Source organism: Alosa pseudoharengus, unplaced genomic scaffold, assembly GCF_046254945.1.
Source record: "Alosa pseudoharengus isolate Yale_2024_CS ecotype anadromous, Long Island Sound unplaced genomic scaffold, YU_APseudo_1.1 YU_APseudo_1.1_scf_12, whole genome shotgun sequence".
Classification (NCBI taxonomy): domain Eukaryota; kingdom Metazoa; phylum Chordata; class Actinopteri; order Clupeiformes; family Clupeidae; genus Alosa; species Alosa pseudoharengus.
The window spans coordinates 18,329,664-18,352,163 of record NW_027468587.1 but is presented as its reverse complement, the minus strand read 5'-3'; the positions used below and the strand labels follow the sequence as shown (position 1 = coordinate 18,352,163).

At 47.7% G+C, this 22,500-nt stretch overlaps 1 protein-coding gene across 1 annotated transcript in view; it reads left to right on the top strand.

Moving 5' to 3' along the window:
• LOC143119079 (teashirt homolog 1-like) overlaps nt 1-14,356 on the top strand; it is a 32,279-nt gene extending 17,923 nt beyond the window's left edge. The window contains exon 2 of the mRNA XM_076280331.1: nt 9,457-14,356. Within this exon, the coding sequence (XP_076136446.1) occupies nt 9,457-12,983 (3,527 nt within the window). The 3' untranslated portion in view covers nt 12,984-14,356. The remainder of the gene's footprint in view (nt 1-9,456) is intronic.
• Nucleotides 14,357-22,500: the final 8,144 nt, after the last annotated feature.

Sequence of the window (22,500 nt, the reverse complement as noted above, 5' to 3'; positions counted from 1 at the left end):
CTGCCGAGTCCTCCCCTCCCCTCGCTTGTAGCCGCCTCCTCATTTGTTATGTCGGTAAGCTATCCGTGTGTCTGTGAGCCGTATTGTGTTGGACTCTGCTGATTTTCTCCTTTACTCTCCCACACTCTCTCTCTCTCTCTCTCTCTCTCTCTCCTCAGTTGCCTGTGTTGTATGAGGAGTTGTATCTGATGGCCTTGTGTGTGTGTGTGTGTGTGTGTGTGTGTGAGAGTGAAGTACGTGGCAGATCTCACAGCCAGCCAAGCAGACTGTGGACAACACCTGCTCCTGTCTCCAACGCCTCCTCACTCTTCTCATTACCTGTCAATCTATCACAGCTCCACATATCAGATGTCTCCCAGAGAGAGAGAGAGAGAGAGAGAGAGAGAGGTGGGGATGAGGGAGGGGCAGACGCCAGAAGGGCACAAAATGAGCACTTCTGCTTGGCTTGTGTCCTGATTGCACACACAAACACAGACACGCACACATTTTTAACTTTAAACATCAAACCTGTGAAACAAAACAAAACAATAAGCTTTTTTCACTTTGGTGAAACAAGGTGTTTTAGGATTTCTGTCCCCAACTGTGAGAGTTTTTTTTGTGATATACGTGTGTGTTTGTTGTTCACTCCCCCCCACACTTGTGTGAGTTTTTGGGATGGTCCGTCCTCCCCCCGTGGTTGGCATGTTTTTGGGTCGGCCCTTTGATTGGCGCCTCTGTGTAGCGAGGTGAAGCTCTTGACGAGCAGGCAGCCCCTGCAGCGGGGCGGGGCCAGCAGTGTCGGGTTACTGTGGCAAAGGCGGCTGCAGCTTTAGTGGCCCTGTGTGTGTGTGTGTGTGTTTGGGGGGGGGAGTGAGGGGAAGCCCAACGCCTCATCAAGGTGCATTAATGTCTGCTCAGCCAGCTCCTAACCCTCTTTATCCCCTCCCCACACACACACACACACACACACATACACACACACACACACACACACACACAATCTCTCTTCCCTCTCCCTCTCCCTCTTCTCTCACTCAATCACTCATTCTCTTTCACCCTTCTCTTTTCTCTCTCTCCTTTTCTCACACACACTCTCTCCCTTTCTGTCTTTCTTTCTCTCACTCACTCAATCACTCACTATTTCACCCCCTCCCTCCTCCTCTCTTTTCTCCCCCTCTCGCGCCCCCCTCCCATTCTCCCTCTTAGTGTCGGAGCTCTAGTGATTTACGGTAATTATCCATCTTTGGGGTCATCTATCAGCCAGACCGTTGCTAGGTGATGGAGCCAGCTGCCTTTGGCTGTTGTCTGGGGCCTCTGTGTGTGTGTTGTCTTTCAGGGGACTGCGAGCGGCACAGGTGAGCCGCATTAGTGTGTGTGTGTGTGTATGTGTGCGTGCGTGTGTTTGTGCGTGCGTGTGTGTTTGTGTGTGTGTGTGAAACAACTGAAGCATACTAGGCGTTTTTTTTTTTATACACACCTGAGGGATTTCTACAATGACGGAGGTGTAAAGGTCAGTGCAACGAGACACACGATTAGAGCGATTGTAAGAGAAGGGACTGTAATCGGAGGCCTTGTCAATGACCAGTCTTTAAGTAGTGGTGTGCATGCAGGGCTATCAGTTTGTACCACAGATGACCTCATGCTTTCTCTTCAGACATCCTCCCTACTTGATGAGTTCCCTTCAGAGACCTGAACAGGAAAGGACAGAGAATAGAGTCCAAGAGACAAAGAGATAGAGAGATAGAGAGATGGAGTAAAACATGAAAGAGTAGGGCATGCAACTCCTCCCTCTCTCTGCCCCTCTCCCTCTATTTCCCCCTCTTAGCGTTGTGTTTGCTTAGCCACCGATGCTAACACGGGATTAACTCCCACAGCTGTTTGTATAAACCTAACATGTCTGCATATGTATGTATGTGTGTGTGTGTGTGTGTGTGTGTGTGTGTGTGTGTGTGTGTGCCATAGTAAACTGTAAACACACACTCCACCAACCCCCCCAACCCCAGACACACACACACACACCCCCACCCACCCACCCTTAACCCTCATCTCATTCCCCTGGCTAATTAGGAATACTTACTGCGCTAGTCATCTCGCCGCGCTGAGGTGAGCAGCGCTAAAACGTAGCTAACATATAAATACGCCACCTCCGCCAATTAGTGCCTAATCTCCACTTTGGTTAATCACCTAACCTGTTGTGTACGGGCAATGTTTAATTGGCCCACTCTTCACCAGGAAGTGGGGCTTGCGTGTGTTGTGTGTGTTTGTTGGCGTTGCGGGAGCATCTCTCGCTCTGCGTGTCCTCGCTCGATAGGTGTGCCCGTAGTGCGTCGGCATGGTGCTTGTTTGACATCTGCCTGCTAGTGTTGGCACCCCATCATCACCGGGCTAGCCTTTGAAAGCAGCGCTCAAAATCCAAAAACAACACACACACACACACACACACTCACACTTACACTTACGCACACACACAAATAGACATGTACAAACACATTCATACTTTCTCATTTTTTTTCTTTCCTGATCTCCTTCTATCACTTTCTCATTCTCTCTTTGCATCAGCTCTCTCCATTTTCAAGTGTCAGCTCACCAAAATGAACTGCTTCATGTCTTTCTCTCTCTCCTCCTCCTTTTCTTTCTTTCCCTTCTGTTATGCTCTCCCTCTCTCTCTCTGCCCCCCTTTCTCTTTCTCTCTCTCTCTCTCTCTCTCTCTCTCTCTCTCTCTCTCTCTCTCTCGCTCAGATTTTCCCCTCCTTTTTAAGCACTCACTTCAAAGGCATTTGTTTATTCTCCTGCCTCCCGACATTGTCTCTTGTAATTAAACGAGCATGTTGAAATTTATGGTTTAATTATACTGGGCTGGTTATGCAGAGGAGACAGGGATGAGCTGATATGCTCTATAAAAATAAATAAATTCCATATTGTTTTATTGAGCCCACATGTCGGCATTGTCTGCAGTGTGTGTGTGTGTGTGTGTGCGTGTGTGTGTGTGTGTGTCAGTATCTGTGTGTGTAAGTAGTGTCTATTTCTATTCATTGTAGGTGAACTGCTTTGTGTAGAATCATGTTTGCACATGCCTTAAATGCAGTTCTTGTGTTTTTATTTGATTATTTCATACGTTTTGTATGAATGCTCTGTATGTTCTTGTGTGTGTGGGGGAGTTGTACGTTTGTATCCAAGTCTGTGTGTGTGTGTGTGTGTGTGTGTGTGTACTGTATGTGTGTGTGTTTGAACTGGTCACGAGTATACTCAGAATGGGAGAAAATCCAAATAAAACGGGGGAATGAATTGCGATCGATCGTGCTGGTACAGTCTATTGATCCAGCTGCGTGTTAAAACCTAGCTGTGAAGCATGAATTGCAATCACCTGCTTCTCCTACCCAGCTCAAGTTACCATTCTGACCCCCGTTTCCTGATCCTTACCATTTTGCCAACAGCAAATATATCACATATCCATAAATAAGGTGCACTCACTGTGTGTGTGTGTGCGTGTGTGTGTGCGTGTGTGTGTGCGTGTGTGTGTGTGCGTGTGTGTGTGTGTGTGTGTGTGTCTTTTCTTCATGGTTTTCTATTGTCAGTGTGAAAGAGAATATGTGTGTGTATGTATTGTTCTATGTGTGGCTGTGTGTGAGTTTGGGTCATAGAAGTTGTAGAGATATTGCTAAATAAAAAAAAAAAACCCTCTATTTGGCTTTTCTCTTGCCTCGATTGCATTTTCTCTCTTAACAATGGGAGATGGCAGCAATACTATTCATTGAATGTGGTCACGGCAATCATGGGATAGTAAGTTTACAGTCAAAGGGCGGCCATATTGTGGACATCTTAAGCCGTGAGGGGGCACCGTCCACTTTCCAAATAGCAGTTTTGACCCTCTCTCTCCCTCTCCCGTGGGTAGTTGTGGGATGTGTTTTTATTTTCACAGACCTCCTCGTCTGAGGTGCGGTCACTGCCGTTTAACCCGCCGCTCCTCCTCACCTCTCACCTCCTCTTTTGATCAGCGTGTTTTACAGCACTCGTAAAGAACTAGGGGCTTTTGAAGGGAGAGGCTCTAATGTGTTCCTCAGGGAGGTGTTAATGTTGGGTTATCCCCACCCACCCCACACACACACACACACACACACACACTCACACCATTCCCCATCCCCCACTACGACCCCTTGAACGAACGCACAGGAAATGCTGCAAAAGCAAAAGAATTTGTAGTAGTAGTTTAAGTAACTCTCCCAAACTGTATGTGCAAGTGTGTATATATCTCATGCATTGCATATTACATATTTTTTTATTTATTTATTTGTTTGTTTCCCTATTTACCTACTTACTTCTTTATTTTGTGACTTGATAAGGCCCCAAAACTGGAGCAGCCACGCGGCCTCAGCTGTCTCGCTTGTTTGCTGTGCACATTTGTCACGCTTGTTTGAGTTGATGCATAAGAATGCCAAGTGCGCCGTGTATTCTCCACCGAGTTTTTATTTACATCACACAAGGATGCAAACGGCGTGGTGGACCAAAATAGTGACAGGAGGAGGGGGAAGAGGGTTGGTGTGTGTGTGTGTGTGGTGTAGGTGTGTGTGTGTGGGGGGGGGGAGGGGGTCTGCCAGGCCGGCCGGAAGTGTAGAAGCCCAGGAGATAAATCTGTACGGTTGGAGCTAAAGGGGGAACAGGAGAGGGAAGAGCAGAGGGAGAAGGAGGAGTAGAGAGAGAGAGAGAGAGAGAGAGAGGGAGAGTTTATTTAAAGCTCTGGAGGTGTTCTGCCATATGCTCCATTATCCTCTCTGAGATGGGCTGCTGCTGGACCAAACCTCACATCTCTGCCTGGGTGGTGAGTAGAGAGAGAGAAAGAGAGAAGATGATGGAGGGGTAGGAGAGAGAGGGAGAGATGGAGCGTGAGTACAGGGAAAGGGAAGACCAAGAGAGAGAGAGAGAGAGAGAGAGAGAGAGAGAGGCATACTGAGGGGAAGTGTAAAGCTGTAATTTGAAGAATGAAATCCCCCTGCATATTGATGATGGGATATGGTGTGTGACCATCTCTTTGCAAATCCAGTCATCTAAATGGAGATCATTCTAAACCAGCACCTCTTATTGGGATGTTTCCATTCTGGTGGTCAGAATGGAGAACAGTCCTTCACAAAACGCCATGGAGAACCGAACACTATGAACAAAACCGTCCCAGTTAACGTTCCATCATTAATCCAAACAATCCAGAAGATTCCTCCACAGCAATAACACATGTATAGATATTTATATTATATGTTGCACACTTCCCGTTTGTGGAGCTGTCATGGGAATGAATGTATATGTTGAGGTGTGGGTGTTGTTGATTGATAGTGAGCTAGCCAGGCCCCTCTGCTCCCTGTCTTAGTGTGTGTGTGTGTGTGTGTGTGTGTGTGTGTGTGTGTGTGTAGAGGGGCTAGCGAGGGTCGGGCATGTTGCTGCCGGATCACACTCACTTACGCGGCTCCAGAGAAACCCATCTCAGCATCCCCTCTGACACGCAGGCAGCCACATTACCATAATTGGCTTTTCTACATGACGGGACAGAGGAAATAATAATGTCACTTTATTTACAGCCCTTGTGTGTCCCGGTCCCAAGAACCACCCCACTCCACTCCACCCCCTCTCTTCCCTTCTCTTTTCTTCTCTCTACACTCTTCTCTTCTCCTCGCCTCTCCTCCCTTCCTCCTTCCCTCCTCTTTCTCCCACTGCCTTCATTCTCCTCTCATCTCCTCCTGTCTCCCTTGTTCATTTCTCTCTCACTCAGACTCTGACTCTCTCTCTCTCTCTCTCTCTCCTCCTTCTCTCCCTGTGCACTCGTTCCCTCTCCATCCGTTCTGCCACACCGCACAGGTCAAGCAATGGCTTTTTGATCAGCTGCTGTCCAAAGCCATCAGAGGCGAGGGGCTCGTAATGGAGACTCGGGTGACAAACGGAATCTAGGGAGGTGGGGGGGAAGGAGGAGGAAGAAGAAGACGACGGCCGCGGTGGTAGCGGCGGCACCCGCTTTCCCATTAAAATGTCTGCTAAACGGCCCCCGCCACTTGGGTGCCAGGCCGCCACCGCTGCTCCGAGGGGGGGGACGAGAAGTGGGCCCATCTAAATGACATGAGTGAAAGGGGCCGGGATTGGACATTAGCGCTGCAAATGACTGCGGTGATTGCCCCCTCTTTCCCAAAATCACATCAAATAAATAAAGAAATGTGGGTAAATAAATAAGGCTTGGTTGGGAAATGGAGGAGCGAAGAGGCGTGAAGAAGGAGTTGGTGGTGGAGGGGGGGGGGGGGGTTCCCTGTGTGGTCTCACCCTCTCTTTCTCTCTCTTTCTCTCTCTTTCTCTCTCTCTCTCTCTTGTCACTCTCTCAGTTCTCTCTCGCTCCCTCTCGCTGGTGTCCCCTGCTTTTCGACCGGATATCTTATCTAGTTTGTTTGGGTTTGACAGCAGCCAAATGGCGAGGCACTGTGAGCTTGACAGAGAGTTTTATTGATTTAACAACCAGCTGACTCGTGCAAAAAAAAAAAAAGAAAGAAAGTAGAGGGAAGAGAGATGAGAAAATAGTGGTTGGAAGAGCGAGGGGATGAAAAAAAATAGTCTGATAAAGATGGTCAAGTATCTCACAGAAATGGAATATTCAGCAGCCAATATTGTGACCATGTGGCGGGGGGGGTGGGGATGAATGCAGTCTCTCTACAGTTTCCAGTGATGTATCATTTGGGGGAGGGATAGTTCCCCCTTTGTGTGTGTGTGTGTGTGTGTGTGTGTGTGTGTGTGTGTGACTGAGAGAGAGGGAGTGTAACGTCATGCCTGCAGCCCACACTGCTTGTGCCCACCCAGAGTGAAGCACAGAGCTCTGTCAGTCTCATTAATTATAAAACACAGTTTCACCCCTGGATCTGTCTGTCTGTCTGCCACCCAACCACTAAGTGGATGGTGACAGTGCTGCCCTTCAAAGTTCTTTAAGGATGTTGGGACACACACACACACACACACTAAAAAAAAAAAAAAAAAAATCAAACGACACACAATCAACAAAACAAGACATGACGCTTTGGTCTTAGGTCCCAGAGGACGGCTGTTTGTAAGCGGACGTGGGAGTGTTGAAATGTCACGGCGCCCGCGTGTACGTGGCGGATGAAATTTGGCCGGCATTGGCTGGCCAGTCGTCCGTGTGGCCTGACCTGGCGTGTTGGTTTAGCCGCCCGCTGTTTGTGACAGCCAGTGGCAGGGTGCGGTGCCGCGGCGCTGTCTCCTGTCTCGTTGAGCGCCGGGTGTCCACTAGCAGAAGTGACAGGCACGTTTTTCGCCCCGTGCAGATGGTCCTGCTCTCAGCCATCACCCTCACACGCGCGCTCTTTCTCTCTCTCTCTCTCTCTCTCTCTCTCTGCCTAGCTGACTTGATGGACAGGACGGCACGCAGCTACACGTACCCCCCCCCCTCCATCCCTCTCTCTCTCCCTCTCTCTCTACCTCTCCTCCTCCTCTACCCTCTGTTTTACCACCAGCACATCACTCCCACTAGCAGCCCTGCGGTCCAGCACAAGCAAATTCTGTCCCCTAGTACATTTCCCCCTTGCAGGTCACTTCGCAATTCGTGCCTTTTTTTCAGCCTGTGGAGAGCAGCGATGCTGACCATTGTCTGCAGAGGTTGTTGCCACGGCAATATAATTTTGTAGGTTTTTTTTTTTTTTTACAGACAGGTGTCCCGTGGTCCTTGCATAGTGTGTCCTGAAATTAAAGTGTAGAAATTGAAAAGGTGGAAGGAGCACTGCCATGCATGATGTTCGAGTTGGTCGAAGACACAAAAAAGGGCTTAGCTAAACCATGGCCAGTCCACAGTGTTTTGTGATGTACTATATTTGATCCAGGGTTGTGCACAATTCGAATTGCAATTCTGCTTCCTGTTTGCTACCTCAATTGAAATGCAAGTGAAATTCAAGAATTGAATTGGAATTTAAGAGCCAGTTTCAATTCAATTCTGGAATTTTGCACAAGCCTGATTTGATCAGTGCACAACCTGATCAATACTCCACTGGAGTTCACTGGTTACAGACTTCCATGGTATCCATAGCAATAAGTGACAACCTCCAGAATAATGGGAAACCTTGAACATAGAAAGACAGTGTTTCTGTTCTTTATATAACATTTCACAATTACGACAAAGATCGTTACGACACAATGTACTCTGAAGAAAACCGCTCATTATCCTAGCAGGGGTTATAGGGCAATTTGCAAAAATAGGCCTAAGAGTCAGCTGATGGGATTCAAACACTAACATAGAGCTCCATGAATCTGTTATTCATCTGAATATTAGCGTCCTAATAAAACGAGCCCAGGCTCCTATGGGTGTGTTTGCCCTCTGCGTTTTTATGACCAGCTGCACATGGCTGCCTGCAAGAGAAACAGTGTACACATTTACCACACTGCACTGCCACAGTCTCTCAATATTAACATGTGAACACATGGAGACGCACACTTACACACACACACACACACAGACACACACACACTTAACCCTCCCCCCCCACACACACACACACACTGACACACATTCACACAAGCACACCCATCCACCCCGATGCAGCTGCTAGCCTTTCTCCCTTCCCCTTGTATCTCCTCTCAGGCAGCAGTAAATGGTGCCAGCATACATATATCAGGTATTATGTCCACTTAGATTATGATATGACAGCTTAGCGTGCTGTTTGAAGCTGACAGCACATCTGTTTCATCAGGAGAGACTGATACCGGCATCTAGGACACCCATCTCACCATGGAGGAAGGAGATAAAGGGAGGACTAAAGGGGCTGTCTTTCCTGTCTCTCCCTTCCCTCTTCCCCTCTCTCTCTCTCTCTCTCTCACTCTCTGTTCTCTCTCTTCCCCCCTTCCCTCTCCTCTGCTCTCTGCCTCTCCGTCTGTCTCTCCTCATTCCCTCACTCACTCTCTCTCTCAAGGCGCGTTTTTGTTTGTTTGTTGGTTTGTTCATAAATGAATATTTAATAGCAGCTTCAGGCACTGACCATGGTAAATATGAAATGTTTGTTGTGATCGACACAATGCGCCGTTTCTTAGATCCTCACGTCATCCCGTCTCCTGATTGCTGTTGTGCAGTCTCCGTGTGCAGACCTTGGGTCGTGTTTATATGAGCTGTAATGTTTGTGGGTAAAATATGCAGTAGGATCACAGTGTGTGTTTAGTCCAAACAGTAAGCGAGATCCTCGCTGAAGACTGAAGTGCGGTGTAGTGAAAGCAGAGATTGAATATCAGAAAACCTCTGATACTAAATGATTCAGTAACAGGAAGCATTGTTGTCAAATAACATATTTGTTGTTTTCTGCCATGATTCTATTCCAATTACCTGCCCTAGAAATCTGAAACCAGCATTTGTTTTGTTTGTTTGTAAATTGGCGTTGTTTGCAGAATAATTAGGTGTTATGTAATGTAATCCATTTGATCACTGCGTTGCTGACTCCACCTTTTGTTTCTGTGTTGCAGCGTATGTGCCAGAGGATGAGCTGAAGGCCGGCACCTTAGAAGAGGAGCACCTGCACGATGACGGCTTGTCGCTGGACGGCCAAGATGCAGAGTACCTCTGCAACGAGGAGGAGGACGATGCTTTCATGGGGCCCCCCAGTTTCCATGACTCCCCTCTCAGCAACGGCACCAACCCGGACGCCGGGTATGGCTCCCCCCTCAGCGACACCAGTGACCGCCTCACCGACTTCAAGAGCACTTCCTCCAGGGACGGCCAAGACAAGGAGGAAGGGTCCTGTCGCATGGACACCACCACCGCCACTGACCCCTCCATCAATAACAGCAGCAGCATTGGCAACAGCAATGCGCTCCACGACAGCTTGGCTCAGATGAAAGCCGTCTATGCAAACCTGATCTCTGATGCGTCCTGGTCCCGCATCGCCATGGACATCATGAAGGCCAAGCCGGTGTCCTCCAGCAGTGCCATGGCCCACGCTCCTGCTGCCCTCGCCGCCAAGGCTGTCACCACCTGCCCCAGTAGCAGCAGTGCCACCAGCACCAGCAGCAGCCATCACAACGGAAAGAGCGCTACAGTCAACCTCCCGATCAGCAGCGCAAACAGCAACTTAAACGGCACCCCTGCCACAACCCCGCTTCCCAGCAGCGACGGTAACAACAGTGCTGCAGGGGGCACCAGCAATGGGGGTAGCGCCGCCTATGACTGGCATCAAGCAGCCCTGGCCAAAACATTTCAGCAAACCCCTTACCACTTACTGCCAGAGCCTAGTCTCTTCAGCACAGTGCAGCTGTACAGGCAAAACAACAAGCTTTACGGCTCGGTCTTCACCGGCGCCAGCAAGTTCAGGTGTAAGGATTGTAGTGCGGCCTACGACACGCTAGTGGGCCTCACCGTGCACATGAATGAGTCTGGGCACTACCGCGACGACAACAAAGACAAAGAGGAAGACAATGGAAAGCGCTGGTCTAAGCCCCGCAAGCGGTCACTGATGGAAATGGAAGGCAAAGAGGACGCCCAGAAGGTGCTCAAGTGCATGTACTGTGGCCACTCCTTCGAGTCCTTGCAGGACCTGAGCGTCCACATGATCAAGACCAAGCATTACCAGAAAGTGCCTCTTAAAGAGCCCGTGCCAGCACTGGCGACCAAACTGCTGCCCTCAGCCAAAAAGCGCATGCTTCAGGACCCCCTCATCGCTCCATGCTCCCCTGAGACTGTCCTGGGGGGTGGTGGCGTGTCCACTGGCGACGCTGGGAAAGACGCTAAGCTAGCAGCTAACCCATATGTTACACCCAACAACCGCTATGGGTACCAGAATGGTGCCAGTTACACTTGGCAGTTTGAGGCCCGCAAGGCACAGATCCTGAAGTGTATGGAGTGTGGAAGCTCCCATGATACTTTGCAGCAGCTAACTGCCCACATGATGGTCACGGGTCACTTCCTCAAGGTCACAAACTCTGCCTCCAAGAAGGGCAAGCAGCTGGTGTTTGACCCTGTGGTGGAGGAGAAGATTCAGTCCATTCCTTTGCCCCCAACCACCACAAGACTTCCCGTTCCCTCTATCAAGTCTCAGCCTGTGTCCCCAGCTCTCTCCGCAGGTTCGGAGGAAAAGAAAGAGACGCCAGAGGAAAGGAAAATGGAGTCGGGTGAGCCCGAGGAGAAAAAGATAAAAGAAGAGAAGGACGACGAGAAGAGTGGTGAGAGGGCAGAGTCGAACTCCACATCCTACAAGTACCTCAGAGAGGAGGACCTGGATGAGACGCCAAATGGAGGGCTGGACATTCTCAAGTCATTGGAGAACACAGTTTCCAGTGCCATCAGCAAGGCCCAAACTGGTACGCCTACGTGGGGGGGCTATCCCAGCATCCATGCCGCCTACCAGCTCCAGGGCGCTGTGAAGCATTCCTCCTTGCTGTCGCCATCTGTTCAGAGCGTTCCCATGCAACCGGCTTTCAATAGCAGCATGAGGGCCTTTGTGACAGATCCAGGGTCCGTTATCCACTCCCCCAGAAGTCCGTCGTCGCCGCCCTCGCTAAGAAGCAACGTGTCCGCCATGGAGGAGCTGGTGGAAAAGGTGACTGGGAAGGCCTCTGTGAAAAAGGAGAAGGAGGAGCGAATGGTGAGCGGAGATCGGTGCCGGCCCCTCTCCTCTGCCAAATCTCCCTCACCCGTGCGGAGAGAGCAGAAGGATGGCACCGCTCCCATGGCCACCACAGTGACACAGAGCAGCAGTCCCAGAAAGACCGAGTCTGAATTGGTATGCAAGAAGGAGCCCAAAGACAGCCCGGTCGAAACCCCCAACCATGCGAAAAACGGCTCGGACACGTGCCGGACGCCCATCACCAACGGCAGTAGCTTGGGGATCATCACTGACCATTCACCAGAGAGGCCTTTCATCAACCCACTCAGTGCACTGCAGTCCATCATGAACACTCACCTCAGCAAGGCCTCCAAGCCTGTCAACCCCGCTTCTGATCCCCTCTCCATGCTCTACAAAATCAGCAACAGTGTCGTGGACAAGCCCCTCTTCAACGCCACACAGGTGAAGCAGCCGGAGCCCATAAACAGGTTCTTCTACGAGAGCAACGACCAGCCCATAGATCTGAGTAAATCCAAAAGCAGCAGCAGCAGCAACGCTAGTGGTGATGAGCGTAGCGGCAATGGCACTTCCTGCTCTCTGGTGAACAGCTCCATCAATGGCAACAGGCCTCTGCTCTCTGGGCTTTCCCTCTGTGACACTGTTTCGTCTCCACTGCGAGAGAACGCGCTGATGGACATTTCAGACATGGTGAAGAACCTCACCGGCAGGCTCACCCCAAAGTCGTCCACTCCGTCCTCCATATCGGAGAAGTCCGACGTGGACGGCAGCACGTTCGAGGACACCCTGGAGGACCTCTCGCCCGTGCAGAAGAGAAAAGGCCGGCAGTCGAACTGGAACCCCCAGCACCTCCTCATCCTCCAGGCCCAGTTCGCCTCCAGCCTCAGGGAGACCCCGGAGGGTCGCTTCGCCATGACTGACCTGGGACCGCAGGAACGGGTGCACATCTGCAAGTTCACCGGCCTCTCCATGACCACCATCTCCCACTGGCTGGCCAATGTCAAGTACCAGCTGCGGAGAACCGGCGGGACCAAGTTCCTGAAGAACATGGACTCGTGCCAGCCTGTCTTCCTCTGCAGCGACTGTGCCTCGCAGTTCAGGACTCCCTCCGCGTACATCAGCCACTTGGAGTCTCACCTGGGCTTCAGTCTGAAGGACCTGTCGAAGCTGTCGGCCGATCATCTGCGGGAGCAGCAGGCTGTCTCCAAGGTGATCAGCGACAAACTGCCGTACGGGAGCCCCCTGGTTTCCATGACGGCGGCAGATGATGACTCTGGCTCCGGCGCCATTTACCAGTGCAGACTTTGCAACCGGACGTTTGTTAGCAAACACGCCATCAAGCTGCACCTGAGTAAGACTCACGGCAAATCACCAGAAGACCACCTGGTGTTTGTCACCGCGCTGGAGAAGCTGGAGAAACAGGAGAAGGTGTGAAGCCTTGGCGGCGGCAGCAGACGCAGCTATCCACAGTACACTCCAGTGAGAGCCAGCTATGTAAACTGACCAGTTTCATTGCACTAAAATATATATTGATCACATTTACTGCACTGGGCCAAAACTGAGCCGTCAAAAAAAAGAAAAAGAAAAGAAAAAAGAACGAGAAGAATTAAAAAAAAAAATCAGTCTTACTTTTGTTGTGAAACTGCCTGACTGGACCATGTCTTTTTATGTTCAAGTTTGTTTTTGTTTTTGTTTTTTTTCTTGCCAAGTTTTTGACATCTTATTTTGTAATGTATTTATATGCTATTTGTCCTGATCTGTGCATGTCTTTTAGTGATGTTGAACAAGTTTTCATTCAATTAATGCTCTTTAAAAATGACTACTGGTGACTATAGTTGTGGATTTGAAAAATAACCATTCATTTGGAAAGAGGAAAAAGACTATATGACATGAAGAATTTGAAAATGAAATTTGTTTAGCTATGGTGGAACCCCTTCCGGAAGACTGAAGTAGCACCTTAAAGACAATTTAATTTTGTAAAGAGAACTTTTTAAATTGTTTCAATGACAAAAAACAGATTCATTTTATTGATCTCCTGCTTATATTATTTTTGAATTATTTTTGACATTCAACAGCTATACAACTGAAAGTTTTGATCAGAGGTTGGTTTGTGTGTTGCATTGAGAGAAGGATTCTCCCAACGGTCTGAATAATTATTGTTTTTGCTGCTTTTGGTTCAAATCAATCAGTAAGAAGGCATTGCAGTGCAGTATGCAAGTTTGTTGTAAGACAAAAAAAGACAATGTTCCTTTTCAATGTAAAGTATCACTTTAATAGTAATTTTCAAAATGTATGGTTTGTTACAATATCTTTCTATATTGTGCCGCTTTAATTTCAACCCATAGAAGATATTAGTCCGTTATAATGGTTAGTATGGAAAATGTAAAACTCACATGACATATCTTGCCATTTGCAACAGCTCAATGTTATTTGTACTTTAAGATGTGTGCATTCTTTAACTTTTATATTGTCATTTTTATATATGAAAATCTAAAAAAAAAATACCTTAACAAAAAACTGAACACATCCTGTACATAGATATACGCTGTAGAGACACAAATGTTTCCCCATCTTTTTGGAAAGAAGAAAAAAGCTCCTCTAGCTTGGTTTACAGGAAAACAAATAACTATACTTGCATCCAGTTTGATGCATGATAATGGTGTGAAAATACATGAGCGATGCACAATGACTATACAGTTTAATGTTTTATCAACAATATTGTAAAAAAGGAAAAAAGATCTTTTTAGCGCCAATAACTTTGCTTTGTTTTTCTTTTTTATTTTATTTTTCTCAATTGTAAAATAAACCCCAAAGCAGTTGATAATGCATTTCTGTGTTTTTATTGAATATCACAGCACATTTCATGTTACATAACATAAACATAACATAAAAAAGAATTAGTAGAATGCAACTCATCTAAATATATTTTGAAATGATAGGCAATTCCAAGTTCACTGTCACATAATTTGTCAGGCCAGCCAGTAAAGTGCATCTCCTGGGACTACTTACCAGATAGCGAGATGTGCTTCCCTTCCAGAAGTTTTATTGATATGTACATGATTGTCTAAACACATTTGCAGCAGTTTGCAGGTGTCCTCTTCTGTCACACAACATGTCTCCCTCTGCATGTGGTTTTGCTCATGAGTGCATTTATATATATGTGTATAAAAAACACAACTTCAAGCTCCCAGTGAATCCTGAACTGGCACGCTTCATTTTAGTGAAGAATGTCTGGTATAGTCATTTAACATTTAGAAATAGAATTAGATTACAGTAGAAAAATCAAACAAACAATGTATTTCAAACAACACAAAGCACACCAAACAAAAAGAAAAACATTTAAAAGGGTCGATGATAACTGATTCTGATTGCTATTGAAAACTATGCACAGTAGACATTACCAGACAATTTGGACAGAGCATGTCTTATTTGAGGCTGATGCCTCATATAACTGATTTAAAAAAAATCCAAACAAAAAGATACAGTTGTTGAATGAAGGCTAGCACATCCAAGCTCCTTAGTGATGTCTGACGGCTGAATAGTCATAAACTGATGTTGATGATAAACTATAAGTGTTCTTATTGTATTGCAAGCCTCATGCTTGGCTTGTGACCGGTCTTTGGAGCGTTCACGCTGAAAGAGCCAGTGTTTGTCTCGTTGGAGCGAGCGCATCAGTCGTCTGTTCCTGTCTTCCTGGAAGTCAACTGAACGTCTATCTCTATCTCACACCCCCCTGCCTGTGGATCTGGTCTGATGACTATTGACATTAAGCCGATACATAAAACGGGGGGAAGTTCAACATCTATCAGAGGTTTTATTCTCCCTTTTTCCCCCCTTCCTCGCCTGACAAAGACGAACAGTGTATGTCGCCGGCGTGATAATAGTGCGTTTTATTGTTCGCCAGCGCCCAGGGCCAGAGGGGGAAGTCTCAGATGATCTTGAGGTGACCTTTAATCATCGGAGCCGTCTCCCTGAGCACTCGGGCCCTGCTCTCCCAGAGGCCCCTGATCTGAGCAGGGGTGTGCACAGAGACGCAGAGGCGCAGCCAAACGGGAGCTGCCTTAGCAGCAGCCCAAACAATGCAGTGTGATGGAGCACTCCCTCTACACTCGCTTAAGGGCACTCCAATGTGATGGTCAGGACACATTCATAAACACACACACACAAACACACATAGATAGACACACACACACACACACACACACACACACACACACTTGTATAGGGACATTCACTCGTAATAGATAGAAACACACTCATACAGAGAGAGAGAGACACATACACAACTTCTAAAATATATACTCATGCTTGCAAAAGGACATTCCATAGTAATGGACAGGGACACACACTCATCCAAATACACACACACACACACACACAAACAGACAAATAAAACCTTCACTCACACTTGCATAGGGACCATCACCAGAAATGAACAGGAACACACACACATTTGGATGGGCTGCCCTGTCCAGTGTACAATTACACGGCCATTTCACACGGCATCACCTCTGTGAGTGATACACGCATTCATTCACAAAAGAAACCCGGAGCGGCTGGATTAGCCTCCGAATAAGGGTTACAGTTTCCTGGATGGTGGAGGTGGAAAATGGGGAGTGGAGGGTTAGGAGTGTGTGTGTGTGTGGGGGGGGGGGGGGTGGGGGTAGAGGAAAATAAATAGCACACAGATAAACACGGGACACTTTGAGCTGATTGCGAGGCTCACAAGGAAGGGAAGGGAGAGAGAGAGAGGAGAAAAAAAAGCTTGTAGTTTTAATACCCCTGCGGGTAAACCTGTAATTTTGCTTCACCGTCAGATAGCTGTCGAGCCCATCCAGACGCTCCCTGCTTTGTTAGGGATCAGCGTGCTGTTTCCTGTGCGTATTCTATGTAAATTACACGTGATAATCGGGACGAAAAACACAATGCCAGTACCTGCGGTGCGGGAACGGAAACCGGGGCTAGATAAACGCCAGGCCGCGGGGAGATTTGCATAGCTTTTGTGTTTTTCGGGCATGCTGAACGTGCGCCTTTAGGATTCGCCGGGATTTCCTCGAGGTTTTAGCATCCGTGAATGCGGCTACCTCCTCCCAGGAATCAGACAGTTTATTGGAGGCCAAGGGAAGGTGTGGAGGGGAGGGGGCACAAGGGGGCGCGACAAACTAAATGGCAAATATGTACGACTGAGTAATGTGAGGTAGTGGAAATGTTAAATCACAACATTTTACTGGCATTTTCACACAAAGCCCTCTGAACACCCCCCTCCACCCCAACCCCACAAGCATACACACACACACACACACACACACACACACACACACACACACACAGTTGTTCCTCATTAGAGAAAAATAAAGTACCATGTCCAAAATTCTCATCATTGTGAAGGGGCCTTTCAAATGAACATCTCTGCCATCACTGCCTCTGGCCAAGAGTGAATTCATTGGATTCCACACATCCACACATACACACACACACAGACACACACACACACACATCCACACATACACACACACACACATACACACACACACACACACACATCCACACATACACACACACACAGACACACACACACACACACACATCCACACATACACACACACACACATACACACACACACACACACACAGACACACACACACACACACACATCCACACATACACACACACACACACACACACACATACAGTACATATATACACTACCTAAGGAGGACATTAAAAAGTCTCATATAAACAGCCACGCACACAGACAAACATGCCGAGCATGTGAGTTGGTACCTTGTGGAACTTTTCACAGCTCGGAGAGGGGAATGTGAGTCGCTGGAGCGCTAGTCTGTTTGTTCTTTTAATGTCAATATGAGAGAGACTAAGTGGAGACCTCCCAGGTGTATTTTAAAACTAAACCTACAGTTCCCTCCAAGCCACTAGAGAATTCACACAACATACACACACACACACACACAAACGTGTGATGTAAAGTGCCATGGCAAGTGTGCGGATTTTCCGAGTAACGTACTGAGCGCAACTGCCTAGGAGATCAGTGAAACAAAGAGACTCTGCCATTGTGGCTTGATGTGCAGACGCTTGAACTCGTCGCTCGCTCCAAACATGCTCTTTAATACCCAGGATGAAGGAGAGGGGGGTGAAAAAATAAACAAGAGCAACAACGCTATGTGACAGAAAGACAACAAAATATTACAAAGAGCATTTCACTGCTATCGGTGACATGGTGCCTCGCAAAAAAAGTGTGTTTGTATCCTGATAGGAAAGCCATTGTGAGATTTCAAGTCAGTCAGGAATGTTTTTTTGCGGTGATAAGAGTTGCACTTTTGTCTCCCGGCAACACTAGTGTTATACTTTATGATGATCCGTCACTGATCCAAGCAGAATGGAAAGGACTTTGTTTGAACTTTACACAAACAAGTAACTACAAAACGCAAGCTCTTGAACACTTAAATTCGATAAACCCTTGAACAAAATAATGAGCTGCATAATGTGTGTATATGTTTGCTCAAATATAGTAATTCTCTAGCAACTTTCAAAGTTGTGAAGTACATAATTTCTTTAACTTTTAAACCGATAGCAGTTGACAGTGAACGGTGGTAAAGCTTTGTCCCATGTCAGGTTCTGTCCCCAGTGGCTTTATGCTATTGGCAGACGTGCCTGCCTTGTAAAAATGGCCCACATTACTGTTCATTTTAGCCACATTTGTTTTCGATGGGGAAGTGCAGGCCATTTGTCAAGGCAAGGTCGTATTCTCTCGCCGGAGAGACAAGTGAAAAAGTTGTCTATTTGTAGAATGATGGTGGCCGACAGCTGAAGCTAACCGATATCGCACATTAATCTCCGACAAAGCTTTTAGTTATGATTTTAGCCTCGACAAGGACTCCGGGTTTGGAATAACAGCCAGCCAGCGTCGAGCAACCCGTCTGCCCGCCTACCCAGTCTGCCGGCCTGCTTCCAGCCCCTTCATTTATCAGCGCCTCAGACAAAACAATGAAAATGAAACGGTTAGGAGCATGAGGGATGCCATTTTCTAAAGGCTCTGCCTTTTAATGTCCGCTCATCCAGCTCATCGGGGACTGACGGCGGAAGGGGAAGAGGAGCCCATTCATTTTCTTTACCGGGCGTCCAATGGCTCCGCTAAGAGACGTGAAAATATGTTGGTAGTTACATCTAAAAACACAAGATGATGAATTACAACAAAAAAGAAAAAAAATAGAACAAGGTGGGTAAGACAGTAGAAAAACATGATTTTCCAAAATACTGTCATCTCTTTTACATGATAGTTGCATCTTTAAAGTAACTCCTTATTATCCATTTTCCCAATATCCACATCAAGAAATTATTTGAGGAACAAATACTTAAAGGACATTTTTTGTAAACTAGTAAATTGATTAAGCACATTTAATCACACATAACGCAGAGGAACAAGCCTACTGTGCTGCATGACCTTGTATCACAGTGGCCTCTAAAGCATGAAGAGATCTCATCAAACATCACACACACACACACGCACACACGCACACACGCGCACACACGCACACACGCACACACGCACACACGCACACACACACACACACACACACACACACACACACAGACACACACACACACACACACACACACATACACACACACACACGCCTTATCATTTCATTTGGTCTTCTGTTCGGGGCAGAAGTACTTCAGAACCAGTCAGAGGCTCAGGACAAAAGAGCCAGAGTTGTGTATGACATGTGCAAGGCCGACTTCATCCATTGTCCTCCTGGGATGGCACACGCAAAAAAAAGGGAGGGGGGGGTGTGCTTGAGGATGTGCCGCACCATCACTTCAAGATGACGTTGGTTGATTCTGATAATTGACATTTGCTTTCTCATGCATTTTCAAAACAGACCCCTCTCTCTCTCCCTCTCTCTCCCCCTCCCTCCATCCTTCCCCATTGAAGGATTATTCAAATGACCTTCAAAAAGGGAATGTTTTCTTCCGTTTTTGTGGCAGGAGTGCGAGCATCCATGCTGACATCTCAATTACTTATGCACGGCTCTGACTTCATCCAGCGCAGAGAGGCAATCACGGGGCCGTACAGCGTACAGTCCTCAGTCATCTCCAATCAAACATCCACCCAGACAGACACACATGGTCCGACATCTCAGACAGCATTTGCATACAAAGACTTAAGGAGTATGTAGCAATATGGAAAAAAACATAAATAAGAAATGTACTGTCCGCAGCTTCAAGGGGAGTGGTGTGAGGGGGTGAGGATGAGGATGATGATGGTAGATGTGATGGCCAGGGGTGAAGATGGGGGTTGATTTTGAAACACAAAAATTTGACAATGTGACGCGTCTAAGTTCATAAGAGGTAATGTTTATGCGAAGGCTAGACAGTGGGGTCCATCTGTAACCCCCCAACCCTCTTCTTAATACAAGGGTCTGTCCCATCTCCTCCTGCCCCCTCCCTCAGAAAGTGACAATTGGCCTAACGTGGGGTGATGGAGGGGGACCAGCGACCGGCCGGCTTTTTGTCATTAGCATGTGTGTGAGTGAGTGTGTGTGTGTGTGTGTGTGTGTGTGTGAGAGTGAGTGTGTGTGTGTGTGTGTGTGTGTGTGTGTGTGTGTGTGTGTGTGTGTGTGTGTGTGTGTGTGTGTGTGTGTGTGTGTGTGTGCATGCTCAGTCTAAGATACACACACATGTGCAGGCACGCATACATACACACATAACAATGTGGGGCAACAATGACAAACACAAACAGATATTGGGCTTCAGTGACACACACACACACACACACACACACACACACACACACACACACACACACACACACTGGTGGATGCGAGGCTTCGGTGACACATGTCACGGTCGGCACACTAGGCCCCATGCGGGAGAGGGTGACATGCTGCGCATAATTTAAACAGTGACACAATCTGCATGTCGAGTTGTTGATGTGTTTTGTTTGGCATGGACACAAGCACTAGCAGGAGAGACTGAGGGGGTTATTATGGACTGGAGGGAGTGTGTGTGTGTGTGTGTGGGGGGGGGGGGGTGAGGGTAGGGAAAAGAGAAAGAGAGTGGAGGAGACAGAGAGAGGAAGAAGGAGAGAGAGAGAGGGATAGAGGGGAGTGGAGATAGAGAGATAGAGGGAAGAGGAGAGAGAGTGAGAGAGAAGGACGGAGATAGAGAGATAGAGGGAAGGAGAGAGGGACTGTGACATGGCTTGCACAGATTGGAGGGGAACACTGTGACTGCCGGAGTCATGCATTTGTCATGTCCACTGAAAACTAACAACGGCAAACACTAACACAAACATAACCCTGCACAGTGCATCTCCATAGACACAAACACACTCTCACAAACACTTGGCTGCCTACTGAGGTGCACACTAGCCTACGGTAAGAGGGGCATGTTTTAGAAGTTTGGGTTATGTCTTCCGACGAGGAGATGAAAATGAGTGCTACCACTGCAGTAAAAAATGCAATGCAAATGGCAACCATGCCGACACAGTTCTCTTGGCGTTAACACAGGATATAGTCACTAGTGTTTGTTTTCATTTTCGAAACTAACATGAAATGCGAAACAAAAGATCATTCGCAGCATGGAAAACAAAATAATAACAGAAGCAATAATTTGGGTGCATTTCTCCACCCATCGATTTGCGGGTGGAATGCCGTTTAGCTGTCATTAGTTCTAATTCAATTCAATTATCTCGAGAGAGTAAGGTGGGGGTTGGGGGATAGTGGGGGGGGGGGGGGGGGGTTTCTTCAGCAAGTGGATTACACATTTAACGTTGATGAGACATCACTGTGTGTTTGTATGCATTCCATCACGACTGTGTTTGTCAACCCTTGCCATCACCCCCATCCCCACCACCAACACCAACATCACCCCATCAACGCTCCTCCACCCTCCCTCCCTCCCACCCGCCTGCCTGCCACCAAAACAGCTCTTTTACATGAATTATGCATATGAGTCGCCTCATTAAGGGATCTGTCCCGTGTCGGCGTGCTAATCCCCATCGCTAGCAGTAATAACAAGATTAGAGAGGGAGAGCGCCGCAAGCGCTAGCTGCAGCGGGAGCGGCCGTGTGGAGACTGCGGGGACAGGTCGACCTGACCTCCACGAGGACGCCAGCCATCGCCAGGCTTGGCCCCGGCCGGTTGACTGGCTGTTTGGCCCATCAAGCCCTGTGGCTACGGGACCTGCTCGGCCACGCTTGCTATCAGCGCAGGTAGTCACATCGATTTGAAAAGGTGTATTTTGCCGGTCTGCCTTGACACTGGACATGGGGATCTGGGGCTTTATCCCCCCAAACAATGCTGGACAGATATCATCATCATGCTGTTGTTGTTTCTCTTTGTTGTTGTTGTCATTGTTGTTTGTTTTGGATATTTTTTTTTTTTAAACACAGTAGCGCTGGTCCACTGTCCTTGGCAAATGCCTTTCTTTACAAGCAACAAGGTCGTCACATTGTGCCGGTGAAATTAATGATGCTCTAAATCCGACATAAAACAACATTTCAGCCTGTGTTGCCGTCTTGGCAATGAACACATCACAAAGCACACACAATACGACACAAACACACATGCTCAGACTATGTTCTCGTATGACGGAATAGCTTTTGGATGGGACCGTCCTAATGCACACTGCCACATCTGTTTGTGGTTGTGACTGAGTGGGTTTCTGTGCTTGTCCATGTGCAAGAAGCTAAAAGGTGCCGGATCCCAGAGCCAGCAACCGTTGAAAAGACAAGACAACCCGCAGAAAACACACTCCTATAAGCAGCAACGCTGGCTGGCTGGGTGCTGTCGTTGTTTAGACACCATTAATTTTATAGTGCCATTCGGAATTATCCATCTGTTTAAAGGTTAACTGCCTTTTGCACTGTTGAAATGAGCTTCTGACACCCAGGGTTGCCTTTCACAACAAGTCGGCCATGTCTCCGAC